Source organism: Cataglyphis hispanica, chromosome 21 (genome assembly GCF_021464435.1).
Source record: "Cataglyphis hispanica isolate Lineage 1 chromosome 21, ULB_Chis1_1.0, whole genome shotgun sequence".
In the NCBI taxonomy this organism is placed as follows: Eukaryota; Metazoa; Arthropoda; class Insecta; order Hymenoptera; family Formicidae; genus Cataglyphis; species Cataglyphis hispanica.
In genome coordinates this window covers 4,196,209-4,221,286 of record NC_065974.1, presented here as the reverse complement: position 1 = coordinate 4,221,286, position 25,078 = coordinate 4,196,209, and the positions used below count along the sequence as shown (strand labels likewise).

General features: G+C 30.4%; 1 protein-coding gene across 4 annotated transcripts; it reads right to left on the bottom strand.

Annotated features, from left to right (window-relative positions):
• Positions 1-98: 98 nt before the first annotated feature.
• Positions 99-24,316, bottom strand: LOC126857205 (neuropeptide-like 1). 4 transcript variants are annotated; one of them, XM_050606398.1, is made up of 5 exons: positions 24,198-24,316; positions 7,235-7,686; positions 5,615-6,468; positions 5,003-5,150; positions 99-3,704 (listed from the first exon to the last, which is right to left on the bottom strand). In XM_050606398.1, exons 1-5 carry the CDS (start codon positions 24,270-24,272, stop codon positions 3,500-3,502), a joined length of 1,734 nt encoding a protein of 577 aa, XP_050462355.1. In that variant the 5' UTR covers positions 24,273-24,316; the 3' UTR covers positions 99-3,499. The 4 variants fall into 4 exon arrangements, 3 of the variants coding, with proteins under 3 accessions (XP_050462355.1, XP_050462356.1, XP_050462357.1); XM_050606399.1 differs by lacking the exon at positions 24,198-24,316 and adding an exon at positions 8,629-8,972; XR_007688469.1 differs by having other exon boundaries at positions 3,566-3,704; positions 4,696-5,150.
• Between the last annotated feature and the right edge of the window lie 762 nt (positions 24,317-25,078).

Below are 25,078 nucleotides of genomic sequence, written 5' to 3'. Positions count from 1 at the left end.
TCATTAAAATATATTAAAATATCAAATATATTAACGACGATGTGAATGGTAATTCAGTAAATAAAAATAACAATGGAAGGAATTCCAATTCGAGTAATGTTACCAACGGCAAATTTGTTGCCATTCATATCACATTTTCATTAATTAATAATAATTTTGGAAATAATAATGAAAACAATGTATTGAATAGCGACGATGACGTCAACGGGCTTGTGGCAACAATAACGGTAACAATCTGTCAACTTACAACGGCGGAATGCGCAAAACATGTGCTGCTCCTTTCTTTAATAATTAATAACTCTGATAATGATGAACAGCAACAATGGAGTGTCCAACGTAATGATAAAGTCGACGGGAAGATCGTAAATGAAAACAATAACGGAAACAATATAATAATTCTGGTAATGTTAACAAGGATATTCCGGCTGTGTTGCCTCTTATAATTAATAATTCAAATGACAACAATAACAACAATCAATGCTGTATCCAACAAAGACGAAGGTGTCAATGAAGACGTGTCAAATGGAAACAACAATGACAATAATAATAATAATTTCGGTAATGTAAATTTTGATAATTCGAAACTGATAGTGAAGGATCCGAGGCTGATAGCGCATAGCGTAGAATTGTAATATGTGTATTAGTAATGATTAACATACGTAATGATAACATACAAAAATTATATTAATTAGTGATCGTATGTTAAGATTAAGACTTGATAGTATTAAATGAAATCATGTATTGCATATTAGATTATTTATAATTCATCAAAGTTAATTGCTTTAAAAAAAACTTGATGTAAGAAAAATTTTTATAATAATAAAATACGTGACAAAATTTTTCTTATCTATTATATGTATATTAATTTAATTCTTCTTTTCTTTTTATTATCGCTACATACACAAATCAGATTTGATTAAATATACAACTACGAGAAATGTTTATAATTATTTATATTATTTAATACTAAAAAATAAAAACAGAGTGAATGTATTTGCGGAATAAAATTTCATATTTATTACTTCAATATTATTATCGTTTTATTGTCACTTTGGTTATCCATTATTGTCTAGACAAAAACACATAATACTTTAAACCGTAAAGTTAAAGAGAGTCAATAGACTTATATGTCATCCACAGCAATGATAGATCGATGATATCGCGACATCGAGTGTATTTCAACTGTAATACCACATACATGTTATACAACGACGTCTCTAACGATATTTAAACGAGATACAATGAGAGAGAAGGAGAGGACTAAGATGAAAACGAATTCGCGTTATCACTATCGAACTTATCATTAGACTAAAGCTCTGAGCACTAATTTAGCATTTACATCGTACATGTTACTACGCTCACGGAGATTATTTCCTGGCTTCGTCAATCTTACCCACGTGTATGCGAACGATCGAGTTTTTCTATTTTGATTGTAATCATAGGACTTCGAAGAGAAACGAAAGAAACAACGTTCGTTGACGAGGGGAGGGGAAAGGGAAAGGGGAAGACCGCAGAAACGGTACATCTAAATTTGTTACATGAAAAATGCCCCTTTCATCTTTCTTTTGTGTATGCATTCTCTTTAAGTCTTTAAACGTTTTTGCGACCGCAATGTATGTCACCTCGTCTTTAACTCACTATAAAAAGAACGTATAGACATAATTGTAATATTTTGAAAAAATAAATTAAGTGGAATATTTACCGTATCATAACTGCATCAAAATTGCATTTCTTTTGAAAATGTTAAATTTTATTAATTATAAATTTTATATTAATATATAAATTATAATTTTATATTCTGATAAGTGCTTCTTTAAAAATCAAAAGCAATATAGAAATGTACAATTAATATATTTTATATTTCCTATATATGAGAGAGAAAAAGAAAGCCTCAAACTCGAAATTATATGAAAAAAGAATTTTAAATAATATTATATCCTTTTTAATATTATTTCAATAAACTGAAATTATTTAAGCAAATAACAAGCTTAAAGCACCACATATTCTTCTATTGTTCTTTATGTCACAAATAATCTAAAATCACACATCGTGGGGGGTCGCAAAAATATTAATCGCAACAGGATGAGAAATATCCGAAAAACAAGGACAATTGTTCGATTAGCTAATGTGATTATAATATCGTATCATATTTTACAATTGCGAATTTATAGCAGTCTACTTGCAAACAGCCGTTTCTGAAATATTTCGTTCAATGATGATTTATGTTTTTTATGCCTGATAATAATCGTCGAATTGACGCTCGCGAATTTTAATCCTCTTTTTACGATCCTACGGATTGTCACGGTCGCCAAACGAACGGTCGGCGCATAAAATATTTCGATCTCGCGATGATTTATCGATAACTCTGGGCTAAGTAATAATCATCAAAGTGACATACAGTTTCTCGCGGCTGTGCTCGTTTAAATGGGAAACCGGAGGCGGAATAAAATATTTCGATCTCACGATGATTTATTACGAAGCTAAGTAGTATATTGGCCGAATTGTATTATCTTTTATCCTTCCTCCACTCGTTCGTATTATTGCGAGCGACGACGATGCGAAAAGTCACGAGGACAAAGTACTTTTCCTCCACTTATTCAAAAATGGCTTGTCATTATCGGCATTATCGAGTTAAATATTATTAACGAAAAAAAATTATTGTCAAAAATATTGTCAAATATTATTCAACCTGATCACGAAGATATTTCTCACCTTGCTTAAAAAGATACAAATTACAAAAGTCACAGCAATATATATATATGTATGTTTGTTACATATCAACATTGAGAGAAGTATGAAGATATAAATATTAAGAAAAATACGTGCTTACTAGAAGTTTTATAGAAGCCACAACGAGATGAGGCCACAAAGTTTTCGAAATATAACATGGATCCAAAATTTATAACTGTGAAGAAAGATGCTTGAACGAGGATCTATCTGTAAATTGGAATCTCTTTTAGATACAATAGGCTTTTTTTTTGCATAATAGTTTAAATCTGTTCGATACAGACGGCACATTTAAGGCGTTACATTAGGATTATGTAAGATTATTGTCGGCGAACAGTAAGCTTATTGTCAATCGATAGATTGCGCGACAAAATTAATCTTCTTCGAGTTTTTAGATTGTCGCTCAATTACACAACGGGCTTCCTTACACAACTTGTTCTTTTTTTTTTCTTTAATTTTAAATGTAATTAATTCTTTTTTTTTCTGATAAAAGAGTTTTCGGCAATATATTATTAAATGTATTAAATAACATCTGACGACTAAGATTATCGTCTGAAAGTGAAGATGAAATTACTCGCGTATCTACTGTTGACAAGGCGTAATCAGTGGTTAGTAAGGAAGAACGTCAGACTCGAAATATTTTCACTCGTTTAGTCTTACGTGCTGATTTTCCCCCCGTCTTCTTTACAATTCGCGCTAATTACACAAGTGAGTCTGATAGTATTTTAATTATTCTGCCCTGCTCTGAATGTGAGCAGCTGATACAAGGGCTTTACATGGAGTGGGGCGCGATGCGGGAATTCGACGTCCGTAGGAAGTTATCCATGTCCGGTAACAGCAAAAACCTCTTGAAGCCGTGTCGACAATCTCCGTGCAGGGACTGCAAGTAGCGAGTTTTCGGGGTGAATATCGGCCTTAGCGACCGAGGCGACGTGTCGGGGGTGTAGTTGGACGAGGACCCATCTGCGGGATTCTCCCTGAAATTCATCAATATACTTGCATTTTCGTCTATATCACAAAAACACTAAACAACTCGTCTAACGTCACAGATTAGATCCAGTGGATCGATTCTAAACATGTAAATAATTAACAGCTCTCGCAATGCTTGACAAGGTCCGACACTCATCTAAAGGAAATAATATAAAGTCGATTGAGATAAAATAGATTATCATGCACACCAGCTCTATTATGCTTAATTGTGTTAATATCTTTTTCTTTTTATAGAAAAATAAAAAAAGACTCGATTTTTTAAATGATTTAGTATAACAAGTGTAAATAATAAATTTATATTGTAAAAAATTACGTTTTGTGATTAAAGTAATTGTCTGATTATTTTTTTTTAATAAGTCTAGCTTATTGACTCTCGTGTGTGTATGTGTGTGTGTGTGCGTGCTCGAAAACGACGCACAGAAACATTCAACGTATTGAACATCCAATGCCGATGTTACGCAGTGTCCTTATGGTTTTTAGTCCAGCTCCTATCGATTACACGAAAAAAATATTGCTTCTCCAAAAAATTATGTATCGTCACGGATCTTATTTAAAATGATTTAAAATTATAAAAATAGAATAAAACAAAAATACATCATTCGATATATAACACTGCATTTTTACGCAATAATATATTCAGGAATAATCACGAAATGGCATTAATGGTTCCCAACGTCACTCTTTGCAAATATAAAATCGGGATATCCAAATAAATTGTACTGTTCGCATCGCAATTTTTTGTCTCTTTAAAAAAAAAAGATAATTATTTAATTAACATTGGGATCCATTCATAATAAAATATCTTAGAAATTAAAAGATCTAGAAACTAACACCCAACTAACATAACAAACTATACATCGATTTTACATCGTCTAACCGTCTAACATTGATCTACCAGCGATCTAATGATCTAATCACATCGAGCGGCTAGTCTCTAACAGAGAGACACTAACATCGAAACACCATACACCTAGCTACCGTGATGATTCCAGGATGGTAGTAGAAGAAGACATTGAAGAACGTTTTTATTTTTTGTACGTAGTGATTGTACATGATGGTAGGTGGTTGGTTGGTATTTTGGTGGATTATCTTTGACGTAACGTGACGTGATGTGGCTGATAGATCTGTTGGTACTGACACACATAGATATGATATATTTTCTCAGTCTGTGGTAGGTAGGGCTCTACTTGATTACAGGTACGACAAAATACGGTTGACATCACATCGAGGTAGGAGAAGAGGACACGGCGGAAGACACGGAGAGGCGGCTGCCTAACGGCCTGACCTTTCGACCAGATATCGCGGCGATCGAGAGAATCGTGATGCACGGAAGGATGGGAGCCAGCCGAGGCGTGCGAGGGCCCCGATATGTCTCTTACTCGGTTGCAATACCTCAGAATAGCCCGAGTCAGTTGGCATCTCGGCCGCGGAACCTGTTCCCGACAGAGTGTTATGGTTGACAACACCGATTTGATTTGATCGATGTGGACGCAATTTTTCTCCTATTTCTTCTTATCGTGGAATTTTGAGAATTTAATATTCGATATATGTGAAAAGAGACACATGATTGAGAGATTAAAATCGATTGAACTTACCAATTGCGATTCCGTAATTAAACTAGTATCGGATCTTGCTACGGTGTACCAATTAGTAAGCTTAATATTGATCAGTCAGAAAGAAGATGGAATTAACTGTTATCTTTTTTCAAAAAAAAAAAGAATTACTCCTGTCCGCAATAAATTATCGAGAACATTTGAGATTTTTGAGAAATTTGTTTATAAATATAAAATAAATTTTGCGAGAAAAAAATCATAATTAAAAAAAAGTTAAAAAAAAATATTTATCTCAAATAAATCGAACAGATCGAAATGAGCGCGCATAAAGCGGTTCTACTCACCCATGAACCTCTTCTCCGTGTTCGGGTAGTGATCGGCGAACGCTTCCATCATATCCTCATATTCGAGCATGTTGTTCTGCATGATGGGAAGCGGATATTCGTCTGAGAAATCGATCTGTCTCTTGTGCCTCGTCTGCGTCGTGGTGTCCATCTTCCTGTTCGATCTATTCTTCGTCTTGCCTTCGTCCAGATCCTCCAAGACACTGAAGGGTGTGGCCTGCCATTCGTTTCCTTTGTCTTCGTTATGTCCCTGCCTGATGAGTTGCTGAAGGTCCAGGGGTTCGCTGTTCGTCTCACGTTCGTCCTTCAACGATCTCCCGTGACGATTGAGCACTCGCGCGATTATCCTTCCCGATGTCATGCGGCCTCGTTTCACGATACCCGGCCAGTCGGCGTTCCTCGCCAAGGATGCGATGCTGCGTTTGCCGTCGTCGTATTCGCGGACTGTCTGATAGCCACCGTTTCGCGCCAGCGAGCCCAGATAACGTTTGCCGTAAGGCAGAGAGGAGTCCCTGGCCAGTGCGGCCACGTTTCTCTTGCCGTTCTGCGGCAGCATGTCATATCTCGCCAGCGAGGCGATGTTTCTCTTGCCGCCCAGCGGCAGCATGCTCTGTCTGGCCAAGGATCCGATGTTTCTCTTACCGCTTGGTAAACCGTAGTCGCGAGCCACCGAGGCGATGTGTCGCCTGCCTTTAGGCAACGCGAAATCCCGCGCCAAGGAGCCAACGTTACGTTTGTCTGGTGGGTACTCGACCACTTCTGGATCCAACTCGGACAGATAGTCGTAGATCTCAGACGCCCGTCGACGGTACTCCTCGTCCAGCAACTCACGCATCAAGCCGTCCACGTTATCGCTTAATTTAATAAACCAATTAATTCGATTGATTGAGTAAATAGAACAACTTTCACAATAACTTTCTAATGATAAAAAGTAAAACTATATATTATTATAAGCCACAAATAAGTAAAATATTGTGCAAATTAGAAACTTGTACATTGCTTCCTCATAATTTTATTTCTTTCTTTTTATAATATCAGTAAAAATGTCTTATGTAAAAATATTTAGTTTAATATTTCAAAATTTACGGAAATTAGAGTAACCATATCTTTTTTTAAAAAAATTCACAATTTCATAAAAAATGAACCCTTTCACCAATTCTCATCAAATTCAATACCAACCATCATTTAATGATATTCTATTTATGTAAAAATATTTAGCCTGATATCTCCAAATTTGTGGATGTTAGAGCAACGACACTCTTTTTTTGAAAAATTCAAAATTTTATAAAAAAATAAATATAATGATACTCTATTTATATAAAAAAATTTGTGGAAGTTAGAGCAACAACACTCTTTTTTTTTGAAAAATTCAAAATTTTATAAAAAAATAAAGAGCAATCATGTCCTTTCATATACATACACACGGACATAGACATACACACATACGGACATCAAAATTAAAAAAAAAAATTTTTTTCGTGAAAACCAAACTTCGTCTAGGGAAGCAAAAATGATATATTCTTATTTCTAATTTTAATTGTCTCTCCATAAAAAATTTGAATTATTATTATTAAATGCCTTTGAACATGAAAACCATTAAAATCTGCAGAAAATATATACCTAGAAGGTGCGCTCCTCTTTTCTTCATCATCACCGTCGTCGTCGCGCTCCTGCAAAGTGATCGGCAGATCGTCGTTCTTGGCCAAAGTAGCGAGACCGCGTTTTTCTGATTCGGGAATTAAGTCTCTCGAATCGACTTCTTCGTCCAGAAGACGTCCGGGAAATTCGGGCAACTTGTGAGTACGCGCTATGACACTGAGGTGACCTCGCAATGCCGGGTTCCTGAAGAGCTCCCAATAAACATTCACGGGTATGCAGATCTCAGTGTCCTCGTTTTCTTCTGAACTGAGAGCTTTCAGATGAGCCATGTCGTTATGATCCTTCGTTTCCTGAATGATCCTTGCCGTTCTCGAATAGGCTGCCAGATTCGAGCTGACCTCCGGTAGGCGCAACAGCACCATGAAGGTCTTCTTTGGTATGCATTGGCTGCCTTCTTCGTATTGACACGTCACCTGAAGCGAAACGAAGAGCGATGTTATGGTTCAATAATTCTTCGTCGTACACCAGCCATTAATAAAATGCAAACGTTATTTTTTGCATGGAAAGATTCAGATAGATATTCATATCCATTAACTTGCTTTTTTATTAAACAATAATTATATGTCATATATATAAAATTATTATTACTTATATTATAGTATTACATAGAATAATCATATATTATTATAAGTTTAATAATTGTTTATTGTTTATCGGCAAAATTATTATAACAAGCTAATAACAAAAATAACGTGTGAAATGATAGAGATATACTAGAACATTCATTCTTCTCCGTTTTCCTTGAATTGTCAATTTTTGTCACAAAATATTAAATCCTTTACATATAACAATATTATCGAAAAACGACAAAACCTAATATCACGCATGAGTGTGTCCCGGAGAATATCTCGTAAATATACTTTATCTCCTGTGTCGGAACCACAAACCGACCAAAAAATGTCATAAAACGCAGAAAAGATAGATGCCTCTTTATTTTCCGCTTGATATCTCGAGAGAGATAGACTTATTTGTTCCTTTATTAACAGTAACATTATTATTCTTATATTTATGTTTATACAACTTCACAAACTAAATTTTAAAAATTGTAACTTTTTATTTAAACAATCTTAGATAATAACGTTGTTTGTCAAAAATAAAAAATATAACTATATTTATAATATACATAAATATTAAATGTCCTCATCACAGTATTTAATTATTTTAATACTAAAAATTATAAAAAAAAAAATGTGCAAGAAGCTAATCAAAGCTTTAATTAAATTAAATTAGATTAGCCACGAAGAGAAATCAATTAATGAAATATCAAATTAATGAAATAATTTTCGAGCAAAATTTATAAAAACAATCCGCGATAATAGAGTCCGTGGATAGAATTTATTACGTGAATGAAATACCAATACGACGTGCGCTCGATGTTTCCACTTCACTTTAATCTCCACTATTTCACAATGTTCAAGATAACTCAGTATTTATACAATCCGTTAATACTCCGTTTTAATCGATTGTCGTGGATCCAAGTCACGTGCGCGTCTCACGGCAAAGCAATCGTCACGTTTTGACATTAATTTTTCAGAGGAACGTGACGCGTCAGCAATGCGATACAGGAAACAATATTCCTGTTTCTACGAGGATTTATGAAAATTCGACGAGAGCATATATGAGACTGCGGCAATTAATCTATAGACACATAATATGCGAAATATCAGCCAACTGCGCCGTAATTAAATCATCGCCCCGATGTCAGAGATGAATTAAATCTCACCGCGGCCGCAACATGTCATTTATGTGATCGAGAATATATTACACTGTAGTTTACGCGGGATACGTGAAGCGGATTGAAAATGGAAGTGGAAGGAGTATCACAGTTTGCGAAATATTAGAAATACGTAGCATTTAATATCTATCACCGAGATTTCGTGACATGTATATCAAAAGTTATCAACGTTTATATAGAACCTTATAAAAGAAAAATGGCTATAAAAATTTTTATTGTAATCTATTAAATTTATATTTTTTCCAGCTAAACGCTAATAGCATTTGAGAATAATGGTTGGATGCGCTAGTATTTTTTACGAAAGATTTAGATTTTATTGAATATTTTTTGCCATAATTTTTTGATGAAAAAAGAAATAAAAAATCATATGCATATCAATTATAATGATTATTATTATAATTATAATGATTTATCTTATTGTAGTAATCGTATTTAAAATTTATATTCTGTAATGTTGTAAATGTTACATGATGTTTTGATTTAATATTGACTTATTTTACATCCACAATTTATGCTAATTTTAATAAAGTATTTTGACAACATTATGGCCTTGCATAAACTCTGAAATGCTTTGCATATTTCGGTCAGATGTCGTTGACATTAACTGCGTCTACATGTTGGCTTGTATATAGATGTTTGATAATATTATCTGAACATGAAATGTTGCATTGCGTATTTGGACGTACCCTTTGTCATTAGAATGTAATAGTTATTGTAAGAAAACCTACAACATTGATATAAGAAAACTTCTATATCTAAAAATATAGTTGACATAAAAGAAGAAAAATATAATATAATAGTACAAAATTAAATATATGTTCTGTTTAATAAAATCTATATAAAATTGTCAGAATCGATTGATATTAGCAACAATAAAAAATAAACATAAACTATTTATCGTGAAATATATGTCACTATTATATAATGTTATTAATGTTATTAAAACGGTACATTAGTGACGCTTCAAGCCCAATTTTAGTGAAGCGCGTGACGTCAAGCTCTGGACATGATAGCTACAATTATAACGCACATCTGTGGCCAGAATACCATGTGACACCTGTAATTCTGATTTTGCAATGCAACGTGGATGTTAAATTTAAATAAATAACATTAATATTGAAAAAATTAAATTAATTTTTCTACAGCAATTTTAAGGAAATTTAATTCTCATCAAATAAAATTTAGAAAAGAATTTTGTAATTAAACACCGAAAAAATCAAGTGTCAAATAAACTTTGTCAAAATATTTCAAATATTTATACAGTTTTGGGTAAAGTGAGAAATAATCTGATGTATCACGTGAATAAAATATCAATTATTCAAGAAGTTCGCATAAGAAAACATGCCAGAAGTAGAGAAAATTTATACTCGAAAATAATTCTACAAAGTTTGCGGCAGAAGAATTCATTATAGATGACACGATATATTTTTCATATAACTCGGAAAGAGAGTAAGAGAAAAAGTTTAAAAAAAAAATAGATTTTTCTTTCAATATTTTTTTTTTCAAATTGTACACGCACCTGCTGCGCTTTATATACTGCACAATTCCGGATCTGCATGTGGGAAATATACATGCACATGTGCATGAGGAAAACGCACACGCGAGTGCATTTGCGGAAATTTGGTTGCGTAGCTACAATAATTTAATTTCATTCGTTGTATATCCTACATTTTTTCTCGGTAATATTAAATTTATTTTTATATAACATGTTTCTCTAAATAAAAATCTAAAATTTATATCCGTTTAACAACGAATAAATTTTCTATATTATTATATGAGAGCAAATATTAATAATATTATTTCTGCAAAGCGTTTGTGAATTAATTCGTTTAATGAACCAACACGATTTAACCTTGTAACGTTAATGAAGTAAATGTTTAATTATGGGGTCACTCCTGGAAATTATCACTCCGTGCGAAAGGTCACAGGATAATTTTCGTACGCGGGAAAATGTTACCGGTAATCGCGACCATGTTTCATTAAACCCTTCCGTCTATTCGATGCACGTGTTAACTTCGTGTTAACTCGTGTGATCCTCGACTGGTGAAACTAAATTGAATTCCTCCACTACGGCTTATCCTGTAAGGAAAATTCGCGCGTCATACCGAATACTAAGTATTAACTTTCTTGGCAGTCAAGTCGAAATTCTATTTATAATCCTGCGAATAATCACGCATAAATGTATATATATATATATATATATATATATATATATATATATATATATATAATGTGTGTATATGCATACAATAAAATAATAATGATTTTAATTATATTAAATATTAATAATTAATATAAAATTTTTAAAACAATATCTAAAGTTATTATTAAATATAATTTAAAAAATAATAATTAAATTAAATATAATTAAAAATATAATTAAAAAATTAATTTAATTAAAATTAATTATAATTAAAAAATATTAAGTAAAAAATTTCTGAAGTATGTATAAATTTTTTAAAATTTCATATATAATTTTTAAAGTATTATATATTACAAATTAAAATAAAATATTATCATTTATAATTGGCTTGGTGTTTATTTAGAAATTGTTTTAATTTGCATTTGTTTGATTTATTTCAACTTTTAATTTATTTTGAAATTTATTTATATAATTGGAATATTAAAAATTCATTAATAATTTAATTTTGAAAAAGTGATTAAACAGATAATTTTAAATCCTCTTTACATAAACAAAAAAATTTTCTTAAAGAAGACTTTATTGTACTACAAAAAATTCGATTTACTGATCCTTTCAAATGAGAGAGATAATTTCTTGATACAGATTTTATTATCTTTTTAATATATATTTGTATCAAGATGCACACACACGTTGCTGGCCAACCTTATCTTTAGGAATTAGAATTCTCCTCACATCTGTTCCATCGTGCGCAATATTCAAATACTTTGACAGATTACAAGACTGTTCTTGACGGAGTGAAGCAATGTAAATTCTTGCTGTCTTATACGAAATTTTGTCGATAGTAAAAGTATTCAATCGCTCATCTCGTCGTCCGTTGCTACTCGAACAGATACTTTCATTCCTTTTTTTCCGGCTCTATCTTTTCCATCACAGTATTTTCACATTTAAGTTAGTTTATTGACAAAGTAATCGTCTGGAAAATTTAGTTCTGCGACTGCGCCACAAATTCCGCAGAGAGGTATCAGGGATATTCTCGTCGACAATGTACAGTCTAGACAACGCGTACATTCTGAAAGCTATTTTCTTCAGGATTTACTTGAGAAATAATCCCAAGTTAATAAAATCTCTTTATTTATTTCCGTCGCAAACGAAACATTAACGATTCGTATACGATGTTATTACAATGGATTAGTGAAAATTTTTCTCTTTTAAAGACAGAAAAGAGACTCTGAGCATAAAAAAATAATATAATGTTGCCTAATAAATTTAGAATATATATATTGCGAGCAATATTAGAATATTAAAACAAATATTTGTTATATAAATTATTAAAACCCTAATTTATATAAATAATATAAATTATGTAAATAAGTTATACGTAAAATTACAATTATCTTAAAACTATATATAAATATATCGCAATTATTTTTCAAATATGTTATATGTTCTTATTCAAAAAAATTATAACATATTATATTTTGAATAAAAAGGAAATGTCGACAGCAGCAAGTTCCGCGAGCAGGACAAAACTTTTTCTCGAAAGAATCGCAGACACACGGGCAGAGTACACTTGAACGAAATGCACACTTGAACGAAATGCAATAGCAAGTGACAAAGCGTTTTCCGATCCGTCGATGCCACATTCGACATACATTATGTTACAGACACGTTCTTTTACAGGTGTAGAAGACGCATTTATATATATATATATATATATATATATATATATATATATATATATATATATATCGAAGGTCTTACTAAAAAAGATCATTTATACACGTTCGATCAAAAGTATCTTCTACATGGAGCTTTAAATGTAACATTTACGCTGCCCCTGACATAAAAAGTTTACAATTTCGTAAGAAGGAGAAATCTGCAAATTGCAATATAAAAAATGATAAAAGCAAATACGAAACTTTTGGATATTTTACGGTGCCCTAGGGCTCTCGAAAGTTTTCGCTATTGTTGATGAATGTTACATGCATTCGTACTCACATTGCAAATTGCATTTGAAGAGGAGGTGAAAATCTCCTTTAACTTTTGTCGTAACGTACTAAATGGACTTTTTCTGCGAGATTGTAAATTTCAGTAAATATTTTATCGATTCATTTTTTTTTCATTGCACATATACTTTCGTTTCAATGAGAACAAAATCCCTTGCAAAAAAACTTAAAATATTCCACGTTTGAGATTAATTATTCAATAAGTTTCTTCCCACCCCTCCCTCCTCTTACCAAAGAAATATACACTATTTGTAAATATTCATTAAATAATCATTTATCATATATTCACTTTATTTATAAAAAATATAATATTATAAACTCGCGAAAATGCTAATTATTAAATAGTATATATATCACAATTAATATTATAAAAATTATAAAAAAGTGTATATAAAAATTATTAACGTTATTAATTTTTTTTATGATAAATCAATATGTATAAGATTAAAAACGCAACTAATTTGAAAGAAAATATTTTATGCTACATCTTCACTTTTTTGAATATATATATATATATATATATATATATATATATATATATATATAACTTTAATAAATATAATATTCTTTAAGGATGATTATAATATAAACTTTGTATAATTAGGATTGTTTTGGAAAAACTTATTACAAATTAATCATTAGTTTGTGACGTGTAATATAACATTTATATAATAACACTTTAACATTTAAGTCGGATTACGGCTGCTTGTTAAACAGCTTAAATCGCTAATTTCTGGAAATTAACGTAACGTGCTTAGAACTCCTTTATAACACTCGCCTTAATATATACAGTTGCGTTAGCTACTTAATTAATTCTCTTATGCCAGCTCGTATCCAGTTAGTTGGGATAATCGCATTATCAAAGCTCACATTTGGATTTGCATCAAATTAGATTTCCTTTATCGCATGTCGCGACTTGTGCATCCACCTATATCGCCTCGTTAGTCTGACAATACGATTTATCTGTACTACTTGTTGAATGCTACAATAGTTATTTATTCCTTTTTTTCAATTGTATCTTGCATTTTATTCCCCTCATATATGCAATGGTAAAAGGTCTCTTTTATATAAACCAGTATAACAATTTATTCTACATAATGCACTCGCTGAAATTTACCGAGTTTTCCGTTCGAAGAATACTCCGCGATATATATATCACGCGTATCGTGACGTAACTGATTATAAAAGAGATCTTTCCGACCTATTAATGACGCCCACGTATGGAGAGTTCGGAGTACGTTATTCTGCCTCGTTTTCTGCGAAATAAAAGTGATTAACGAGTAGCACGTAGGGATCAATTTCTTGGAAATAGCAAAGATTATATGGCAAAGAGACCTCTCGATGACAGATCACCCAAGGCATATTAGTCGCAATCTGGGAAAGGTTAATGAAAGAAGAGCGATAACGACGTGAGTCACCTAAATTATGTTATCGCTACCCGAACGATAATAATAAATTTCTGCAAGCTTTACGCACGATTTTTGCACCTAAATGAGTAATCGGGAAAAAAAGAACCTCGGTCCTTTTATACTTTATGATACGCGGTTGATGTATCGATAATCATGACTGGTTTTCTTTTTAAGACTTTTACTGTCTATCCATATCAAGGCGAAAAAAATAGTTAATTTTGCTTCCTTATAAAGAAAGTTTGTTTCTATAAAAATTTTCTTTTTCAAACTTTGATGCCAATAAATTCAGACTGTTCTAAAAACTGTTCTAAAACGTCAAAAAATAATTTCAAATTTTGAAATATCAGTCTAAATATTTTTACACAAATAGAATATTAAAGGATGGTATTGAATTTTATGAGAATTGGTGAAAGAGTTAATTTTTTTATGAAATTTTGAATTTTTCAATAAATGTCTGTGCATGCTCTAATTTCCACAAATTTGGAGATATCAGGCTAAATATTTTACATAAATAGAATATCATTAAATGATGGTTGGTATTGAATTTGATGAAAATTGGTGAAAAAATGCTATAAATAAAACTAAATAATCCCAAAATCCTAATTTATATGTCATTATTATTATTATTATTAAATTTATATCCAATGAACCATTAAATTTTAATAATTCAATAATATAAATTAATAATGGTAATGAAATAAATATTGTATATATTAACAAATAATAAGAAGCTTTTAAACGTTCAAAATTTATTCCTCAATAAACAATAATAATAAATGTTGGAATTAATCTCAATCTTCAAATATTAAATAAAATACAATCAAATTTATAGAAGAAAAAAATACAATTAAAATTAATAATATTAATAAAAATATTAAAATTTTTTTTGATTCTTTTTGCCTATCTCTATATAAACTTTCTCCTCTACATTGAATGACCAAAAATATCAATCCCAATACTCATATTCTTAAAATTAATAAATAATAAGAAAAAAAATCATATCCCAATAATATTCTAATGTCAATTCAAATCAAATCCTTGAATATAAATAATTTATTTTTTATAAAATTTTTAATTTAAAAAAAGATGTAATTGCTCTAACTTCTGCAAATTTTGAGATATCGGGCTAAATATTTTTACATGAGACATTTTTACTGTTACAAAAGGAAGGGAATAAAATTATGAGGAAGCAATATGCAAATTAGAAACTTGCACAATTTTTTACTTGTTTAAAGATATTATTATAAAATTAACTGAATAAAATTCATGAAATTTTTAGATAAAGCAAAAAAATTTCTCTTCTGTAAATTAGTAAAAATAAAATGGCAGAACAAATGAAAATTATACGAATCGAAAATAGGGATTATCAAAATTGCTAACATAAATTCTATTTTGAGAATTTTCGATTCCAGAATTTCCAGAATTAATAAGCTGTCATTTAAAAGCTCTTTCAGCTAATGAAGCTACGGAATTCATTTATACATATGTGTCATTCGAGCTTCATTCGTTCATACGCGTCACAGATAAGCTCCCTTTTAATGCTACGAGACGGCGCAAGTTTCAAACTAATTAAAGAAGAATATGAATAACGATGTATGGTGTAAGATTTATGAAATCAAGTCAGAGATATATCTGGCCGAATAAAAAAATTATAAAATTTATTACAAAATTACAAGAAATTTGGTGACGCGTCGAAAAAGATTTGCTTTACGAAAGAGCTAAAAGTGTTTTGTAAACACTTTACAAAAAAAAATTGTTACATATTCTTCAAAAACATAATCATTTATTATGTATGGTATATATATATATATGTATATATGCATAGAATAATCATTAAATTTGTCATTAATCTTTGTTGATTGCTCATTAATTAATAAAAAATTCATCGATCTGTGAGTTTAATAAACGCATCGTAAAGAAGAGAAATTAAAATAGCTGACACAGCAGCAGCTCAAACAATGCGCGCGACACAGCGTACAAAAGAATCGTGTCACATCGCCTGGGATTCTCGTAAAACACGGGTGAAAATATCGCGTGATCTAACAACATGGAACGGAGCACATCTGCTTGCGCATAAAGCAAACGACATTAATCTTCCGACATTAAACTTGCACTTCTTTCAGACAGTAACTACAGATTATCATGATTAGTAATATGTAACATGATACGCGATATGATCGACAAGCCTCTCAGCATTCATAAACTTAACGCGCAGGCCTCCTTTAATCACTCAAACCATTTATTACTTACTTAGCAATTTTGATCATTTGTTTTTAAAGTTTTATCATCATGCAAAATCACTGTGTATTAAATTTACATCAACGACACAAGAGGCATCTCCTATTTTAATTGCAAGGCGATAATAAATAATTGATTATTTATAGAATTATAAATCTATAAATAATTTATTCATATATATTTCATTTAATTGCAAGACGATAATAAATCTATAAATTTATTCATAGTTGTGTAAATTCGAGATTTATACAACTAATTTAAAAATAATTAAAAATCCGTAATTCGAAAATTACAGATTGAAAATTGCATCGATCTAATCGAAGTAATCGGGCGATGATTATTATTGTCACTTGCAAAATATTAATGACCTTTATCAAACGTTTGCTCGCTCGCACAATCTGTGCTTCCAAAATTATAAAATTAAATACATGTGTCCCAGGGAAAGTATGTATCTCTTTTATCAATAGTTCATCATTCGTCATGCGAATATGCCGGGGACGCCGATAATAAATCATCATGTACCATGCTGTAGCAACGGAAGACATGTGCGTAGTTGATGACAAGTGCCGTTGTGTGCGATGCGGATATGATTTATGTTTCATACACAATCACACGAATCAAACTTTCTAATTAATCTTTAGATTCATCAGGAAGCTATATAATTATTCGCGTAGCGTTCCATGTTTCTACCCACATGTCGTTTTATATGTTGTCCACATTCTATCTTATGAAGCATATTTATAAAAAAATATTATTTATAATTTACAAAATATAACGGAATGCAGATCAGAGTGCCAAAAATACAGAGTTTTCAATAAATGCGCAACGAACTATCTGCATTTGATTTGCATACAATCGTGCTCTCATTTGCTTTCTTTGTAGCCGTAAAAGGGAAATTACTGATTGAAGATAAAGACTCGCAGATGCCATAAAGACCTTTGCACTGATTAAGACTGAACTCGATAGGCGATAAAATAATCAAGCGCCATACAAACAACAGGCGGATTCTTCTCAATTTTAGATCTTATAAATATTCAAAACATCAAATAACGTGATATTTAGAATTCAATTAAATATTCAATTTGTATTAAGAATATAATCCATATTTTTCCTATATTTTTTACATGATATATGCAAAGTATTTTAAATAATTTGCAAGAATATTGAATAATTCATTTTTTCTACGTGCGTGCGTGAAAATCTGTTCTTCATGAATATAAAATTTATTTTATAATTATGAATAAAAAGTTAATTATTATTAAAGTTAATTAATGATTAAAGTTTTATATTTTAGATATTGTGATAAACAATAAGGGTATTTTATAGAAATATATTACTTTCTACACTACTTTTGAGAAATATTACACGAAATAAACTTTCGGACAACGCTGCACCATTTTGTCTGACCATATTCGTTTTCAACTACTTTAAACGTATTAGAAGCAACGAGAATATTATATATAAACTGCAATTCTCCGCAAAGATAACAAGACAAATCTAAAAGCTTTCAAGTTCCTACAACTTCAATGACTTTAAATTCATTATAGTGATGTATGCCAAAGCAAGAGCTTTTAATTTCTCCCAAGAGACGAATAGACCGAAATTAAATCTGTATGCTTAATCTAGCGTGCCCTTTGATCGTAATCAAGAAGTACTAGCGAGGCTTTTGTAATGATATCGATTTTAACTCACATTGAGAGCTTTGTTCAATAAAAAAAAAAATGTGTGAAAGAAAGTAGGATATACAGTTTGCGTAATTTTGACATATTATATATGTGACATATGTGTCTTCGTAGAGTTCATACAGTCTTAATATTTTTTTCCTTCGACATATATATATATATATATATATATATATATTTTTTTTTTTACAACAAATATCCACTTTCAAAATTAGATTAGATGCGCGACAAATTCTTTCCGTACAAGGCAAGAGTTATAGTGAGTAATAATTCGCGTCTTCACAAAAGAGCCTTTTCAAGAAGATCGCACCGTCTCCTCACAATGTAATTTACACACAGATGCATCCGTGCATATGCACGGGACACCTTCACTTAAACCAATTTCTATAGTGCCTATAACACTACGCTGGCCTTTTGTTTTCGTCGATTAAGAACGCCCACTGCTATTTAAATCACCACAATGTGCGCGGTTATATCGTGCATGTTTCGCCGTATTCTGCTTACCCGATAGATAGAAAGAGAAAGAGAAATTTTGTAATATCTCATAAATTTACTTGTCGACATATCAGTCCATTTCTGACGATGAAATGGTTTTAATACTTTGAAGATGCAAATTAATTCTAATAAATCAAATTCCAGTCAAATATAATGTAACTTTAAATATACGTCATACACAGTATATTGCTTTTTATTCTAAATATAATATGTAAAGAGGTAAGATTTATTATAAAATGGATTATACATATTATGAAATAATTTGTATTGAAAAATTAAATCCGCGCTTGTTCGTCTTGTTTGTCCCGATATTATCTCGCATTTATAATAAACCGATGAGATTTCAAGTATCAGAATGCGCGATCATTCTAAGGGAATTAATTAAATTTCACGTCACCAACAGTATATAGAGAAATAGTTTCTTTGAACAGCACAGCGCTCCTTGATAGATCAATAAAATGCGCTTTGTGCAACGAATCTTTAAAGACATTTTTTCCTATTCTTTCAACGGCCGTGAGTAAAGAAGACAACAGGTTTGATTCTTTACCTTCGACGCAAATCTTTGATACCTTCTTAACATTTTAACCTCTTTTTACGTGACGTTCCCATTGCGTTAAGTACGTCTATTGATCAGAATGAGTAAAGATTCTTATAAAATGCTTTTAAAGCGCCTTTTCATGTTCTCCGTATCGGGCTGCAATTACTCTTTTACGATCAATGTTTGGCAGTTGAGTAAATATTTTCTCGAAGAACATATCTATTTTTTCTTTAATGATGTTAGTTTAAAATTACGAATATTGGCGTAATAAAAAAAAATCTTAATTAAATATCAATGTAGAATTACATTTTTATCTCCCTCTTTTTTCTTCCCATATTTTAAAAATTAATATCCGTAATTAGGCAAAATACTTTCAACAGACATCATATAGTAATAAAGTGTGTAAAGCTACCACATATATCCCCGACTTTTATGATATGCTTCTTTAAAGATGTTCTGGATGTACAATAGTAGCAAAAAATTGTTCAAATTTAAAGGAAAATATGTTTCTTACGTTTATACTATTTGAGAAATTAAAAAAATAAATTTGGGTTATGAAAAAAATTTAAGTATCGCAAAATAATATGGATTTTGACATAAAAGAAAATAGTTTTAATTAATATTTTTTCTAATTAATGCAAAAACTTTTGATCGTGAATATCCTCTGAAATCAACTGCAAAAAATAATGAAAGACGAGTAATTTGCAGAAAGAGAAAAAGAGACAGATAATATTTTTCTACAATTTTTAGTAAATAACTTTTAAACAAATTAATGGATTTAAATCAAGTTTTGCACAAATATAATTTATTAGAATTTCCTTAATATATGAGAAAATTTTTATTTCATTGGTAATATTTTTTCTTTGTCAAATTTGTCAATAAGTGCTACAATAGACGATTTTCATAAGAATTAATAGTAACTTTAAATTTAAATAACTTCCAAACCGTTAAGAGAATTGTGCTTAGTTTTTGCACAAATATTCAGAAGAAATAGTAGAACAATCTATGAAATTTTAAAGCTTTTGTTAATATTTCGATATATGTCACGTACATCCTTAAATGCAAGAAAGCAAAAAAAAAAATATATATATATATTATATGCATATATCACATATTAATATATGTATAATAGATTTTACTTTGATACTAGATGAAGACTAAAATAAAGCATAAATTCTTGAAAAATCCAGAAGGAAATTGTGATGGAAAAAATATTTACAAAAAGAGTAAACAGAGGCAAGAGCTTATTTTTTCAAAATAAAAGTGTAAAGAAAGTGTTTGGTGAGCGATTTACGAAATTGCAGATTCCCAGTGAGTCGTTAGGATTTTAGGACTGCGTCCTATACAAATTTACACTATGAAATTAAGAAACTTTGTAGCACGAAATACTAGATTGATTCAATAGCCAAACTTGATCTTGGATTTCCCTGTTTCACTTGGCTAAGACTTGACAATATGTTACATGCAATTGTATAATAACGAGTACGATTTACTTCCACTATATTCCGAGATCATATTAACTCTCAGAATTCGGTACATATACTGCGGAATACAGAAAGCATAAAAAATTCTCTCGGATAATAATTATTTATACAAATATTTAATGCAAAATAGTAAAAGCATGTTTATGCTTGAAATCCTACAAAGAAGTATATATGATTCTTTCATCAAAATTAAAATTAAATTCTGCAACGAGCATTTCAATTATATATTGTAAACTTGATATTAAATTTTTTTTCTTGACCCATTTTTGATTAAAAATGCATTTTTCATTTTTCATTCAAAGTTTGTGATTTTTCTTGATTACGCGAACGCGTCGGTGTATAAAAGTGATTGAAGAAGAATTATAAAAGTCTCTCTCTCTCTCTCTCTCTCTCTCTCTCTCTCTCTCTCTTCGTACATAAAAAACTGTTTGGCAGTGTTTGATCGTGCATAATCTGCTGTAATTAGAATACGAGAAGAGCCAAGTATAGCTAAAAAAAGAATTGAAGAACTAAAGAATCTAAAGAGTTATCGATATTTTATCTAATGAGATAAGTTGTGAAATATCTCTCTATATTGCAAAATTGTTAATGTGTCATGTTAAATAGTTATAATTATAATATAGTTAATATTATATCAAAGGAAAAAGTTTTGATAAGATGACAACTGGATAAATTACAATTCAAATTAATAATTATTTTGTATCAAATTATTTTTATAAATATCTGATAACGGAATAAATTTTTTACATACATTTTTTGTATAAATTCTTTAAAAATATAAGATGCAATTTATTTAATTTTTCAGATACATTTAAAATAACACAAATGACTTCAAAGCCATTATGAATGAATGCGATATATTCGAATATATAAAAAAAAAAGTTCTTTACAAAGAACATGTTTTCGAAATGTCGTTTCGAACGCTTTAAAACCAATTACAAGGGATCGCAATGGTTGAAGTTCGCTCAGAAGCCGCAATCGATGGATTCGTTAATTTTTAGATAGATTCTAATTATCTGCAATATATATACGACTAAAACCACCGACGTATTGGCAAGCTCTAATCCGTTCTCTCAACTGATTCCCTTTGTGAAGGATTTGTGAAGCTCTTTAAAAGGACGGACAGAGGACGACCGTACCAGCTGCCCTGAGAATAAATCCTTTAATTTTTTACATTCGAGCAAAAATGCGTCCCACAATTTCATATCGTGCGAATTGTCTAAATGCAAATGCGGTCCCGAAAATCAAGAATTCGGCATTATCTAAATTTCGAATTGACAATTTACCCGATATTTCGAGTACACAACAAGAAATGGGCGTGGACGCTTTGCGCGCATCTTCCTTTCAACCACCATTCGCTATCGATGATGTATAATGCTTATTTTACTACATAAAACTTCTAAAACTTTGATTGCTGAAATTGACAGGTGTGACAATTGACTGCGTTTAAAAATTGCAATTTGATAAGATATAAGTTAACTTTGAACAGGGTGCTAAATGTCAAACGTGACGGGCCGAATATCTCGATATAACTAAATATGAAATATCGAAGAATCCGAGTTTTTTACCAGAATTTGTTCGTCTCGAAACAATACAACCTGAAAAAACCGGATCTCAATATTTTATTTAATTATCGAGATATTCGGCTTGTTTTGTTTGAAATTTAGCACTCTGTATATGAGTGGTAAAGTATTATTTTCGAGAACTACATGTGCTGAATATGTGAAAAGATCGTGTCGTTAACCATTATATCTTTTGTCCTAACAGATCCTATAACCCTTATATGATATAATGCTAAAAAATGAGGAATTTTATCCGCATTCCAGTCATGTAAGCACATATAATACGATACGGTACGTGTTACAGTGTCGTAACACGATGAAAAAAATTTTTCATCCTTGAACAGGTTCTCTATAGGTCTCTCTAGAAAAAAATATCAATACCTTATAAAATTTAATGATAAATGATTTTATCTGCATTCGAGTTATACGCATATTATATAAATTATACATTCAAAATCTTTTATTAAAATTATTCAAAAATATGTATAAATATATATATATATATATATATATATATATATATATATATATATATATATATTCTAAAAATAATAATTCGGAAAATATACATATTTTGTATATTAATTATTAATTATACATATGTATATATATTTTTAAAAATATTTTTTGCCATAACTTTTTAAACAATTTTTTAATACCTCAAATATCTACATTTCTATTTTGACTTGTATGAATTTTGCACAAAGATGTAATTAATCGTTACGGAATTTCTCACAGGATATATTCATGGATACATCACAATAAAGCTACGCGAGATTGCGATTTTACAAAAGCATACTCAAAGTGCCTGCCAAACATTCCTTATCTGCAAATACGTTGTAAACACGTTACTCGCTCAAAGCACTCGGCTAGACCTTTTAATCAAATTCAGTTAAACGTCAAATGAAATATAGCAATAAAAGATAAATTGGCCTAAGCTATAGTTTTTAATTTAATTGGAAGATATAAATCTATCATATATGATATTGTTTCAAAATTAGCTGTTGATTAAAATTAAATACAATGTAATATACAATAAACATCTTTTATTAATTGTTTTAAAATATTTTAATTGTTAAATAAAATTGTTTAATTGTTAAAAAAAGAAAGAGATAAAGAGAATAGAGACAAAGAATTAAAATATGATTAAAATCTTTTCATAATTCATATTATCAATAAACTAAACCTTCAGGCAAGCTTTAAAAAAAACGATCAAAATAGTTGTCAAATATTTTTAAGTAAATCTCATTTTAAAACTAAAATTTAATTCAAATTTAAATATCAAACATAATAAATTATATTTATTTAAATTTAAATTTAATTATGCCAAAAATTATAAAGTAATATAATACATGTTAACTTAATATTTTAAATTAAAAAAGAAAAATTGACTTAATATTAATCAAGAAATATGTAATAATAAAAATTATAAAAATCCAAGATATCATATATTAAATTTCATTTCAATTTCAAATATTTTTAAATTGATATAAAAAATTATCCAATATTAGTTATATCTATCTTATGGAGAAGGTCCATTTAAATAAAATCGTTATAGATTTCAATTCTGCATTAAAAAGATAATTCATATATTGCAAGAAGAAGAATATGTGAAGAAGAGAAATGACTCACCGCAGGTTGACGAATCTCGTTGACGATGGAGATGTAGAGGAATAGGCTTACGAGGTAGTTTCTAGTGAACCCCATCTTCTCGGAAGTTGATCAACCTGTCCGTCGCGACGCAAGCTTCCAAATGTGAGTATCGCTTCAGAACGTGTTGCCTCTTATATAGGGTGCATTTCAACCGGCGCAGGCGTTCCACCCTCAAGCGTTCTCCTCGCCATAGCGCACCCACATACGGCGTACATGTAGTCGCGCCTATCTGTTTTTTCCCTTCCTCTTATCGATGATGGGACACGCACAGATCCCACGTGATGGTGAAACTGGCCGTTTCACGGATACTTCGCGAGGGGGAAAAAAAAAAAGGGACGCCGAGAGAGTTTCAGAATTGCAACGCGGCTAATATTCACGTTTATTGCATGTCGACGAAAAAAAGTATTTGGCTATAATGTTACCCCGTTCGAAGTAGCGGTGCGCACTTTATTGGAAAGTTTCTGCTACTTTTTACGCGTTTTTATATATTGTAGATAAATATATGAAACGTTATAAAAACGTGTAACAGAATTAAAAGTCGTTTACTATGATGATAGCAAAAATTGCACGATACTTTTATGTTAAAACTCGAGAATTTTGGAAACAATACATGATTTCAAGTTCGATTTTCAACGCTAAAGTTTTAATAAAATATTTCAAATAAAATCATTATCATGTGTCTATAATATTATAGTTATACAGATTTCACTGAGTTTTAAATACTATTATAAATGCAATTTTTTTACAACTTTCATATAAAAAAATCATGATTATTATTTAAAATAAATTACTCATATAACTATGATTGTATTAGAACATGTTGCAATAATTTTCGATGTTGCATAAATTAAGATGTGTAA

Coding starts and splice junctions, on each gene's coding strand:
- LOC126857205 (XM_050606398.1), bottom strand. CDS start 24,272: ATGGGGTTCACTAGAAACTACCTCGTAAGCCTATTCCTCTACATCTCC. Junction 7,687..24,197: donor ACGAGATTCGTCAACCTGCG/GTGAGTCATTTC, acceptor GTTTCGCTTCAG/GTGACGTGTCAATACGAAGA. Junction 5,151..5,614: donor CACGGAGAAGAGGTTCATGG/GTGAGTAGAACC, acceptor TGTCGGGAACAG/GTTCCGCGGCCGAGATGCCA.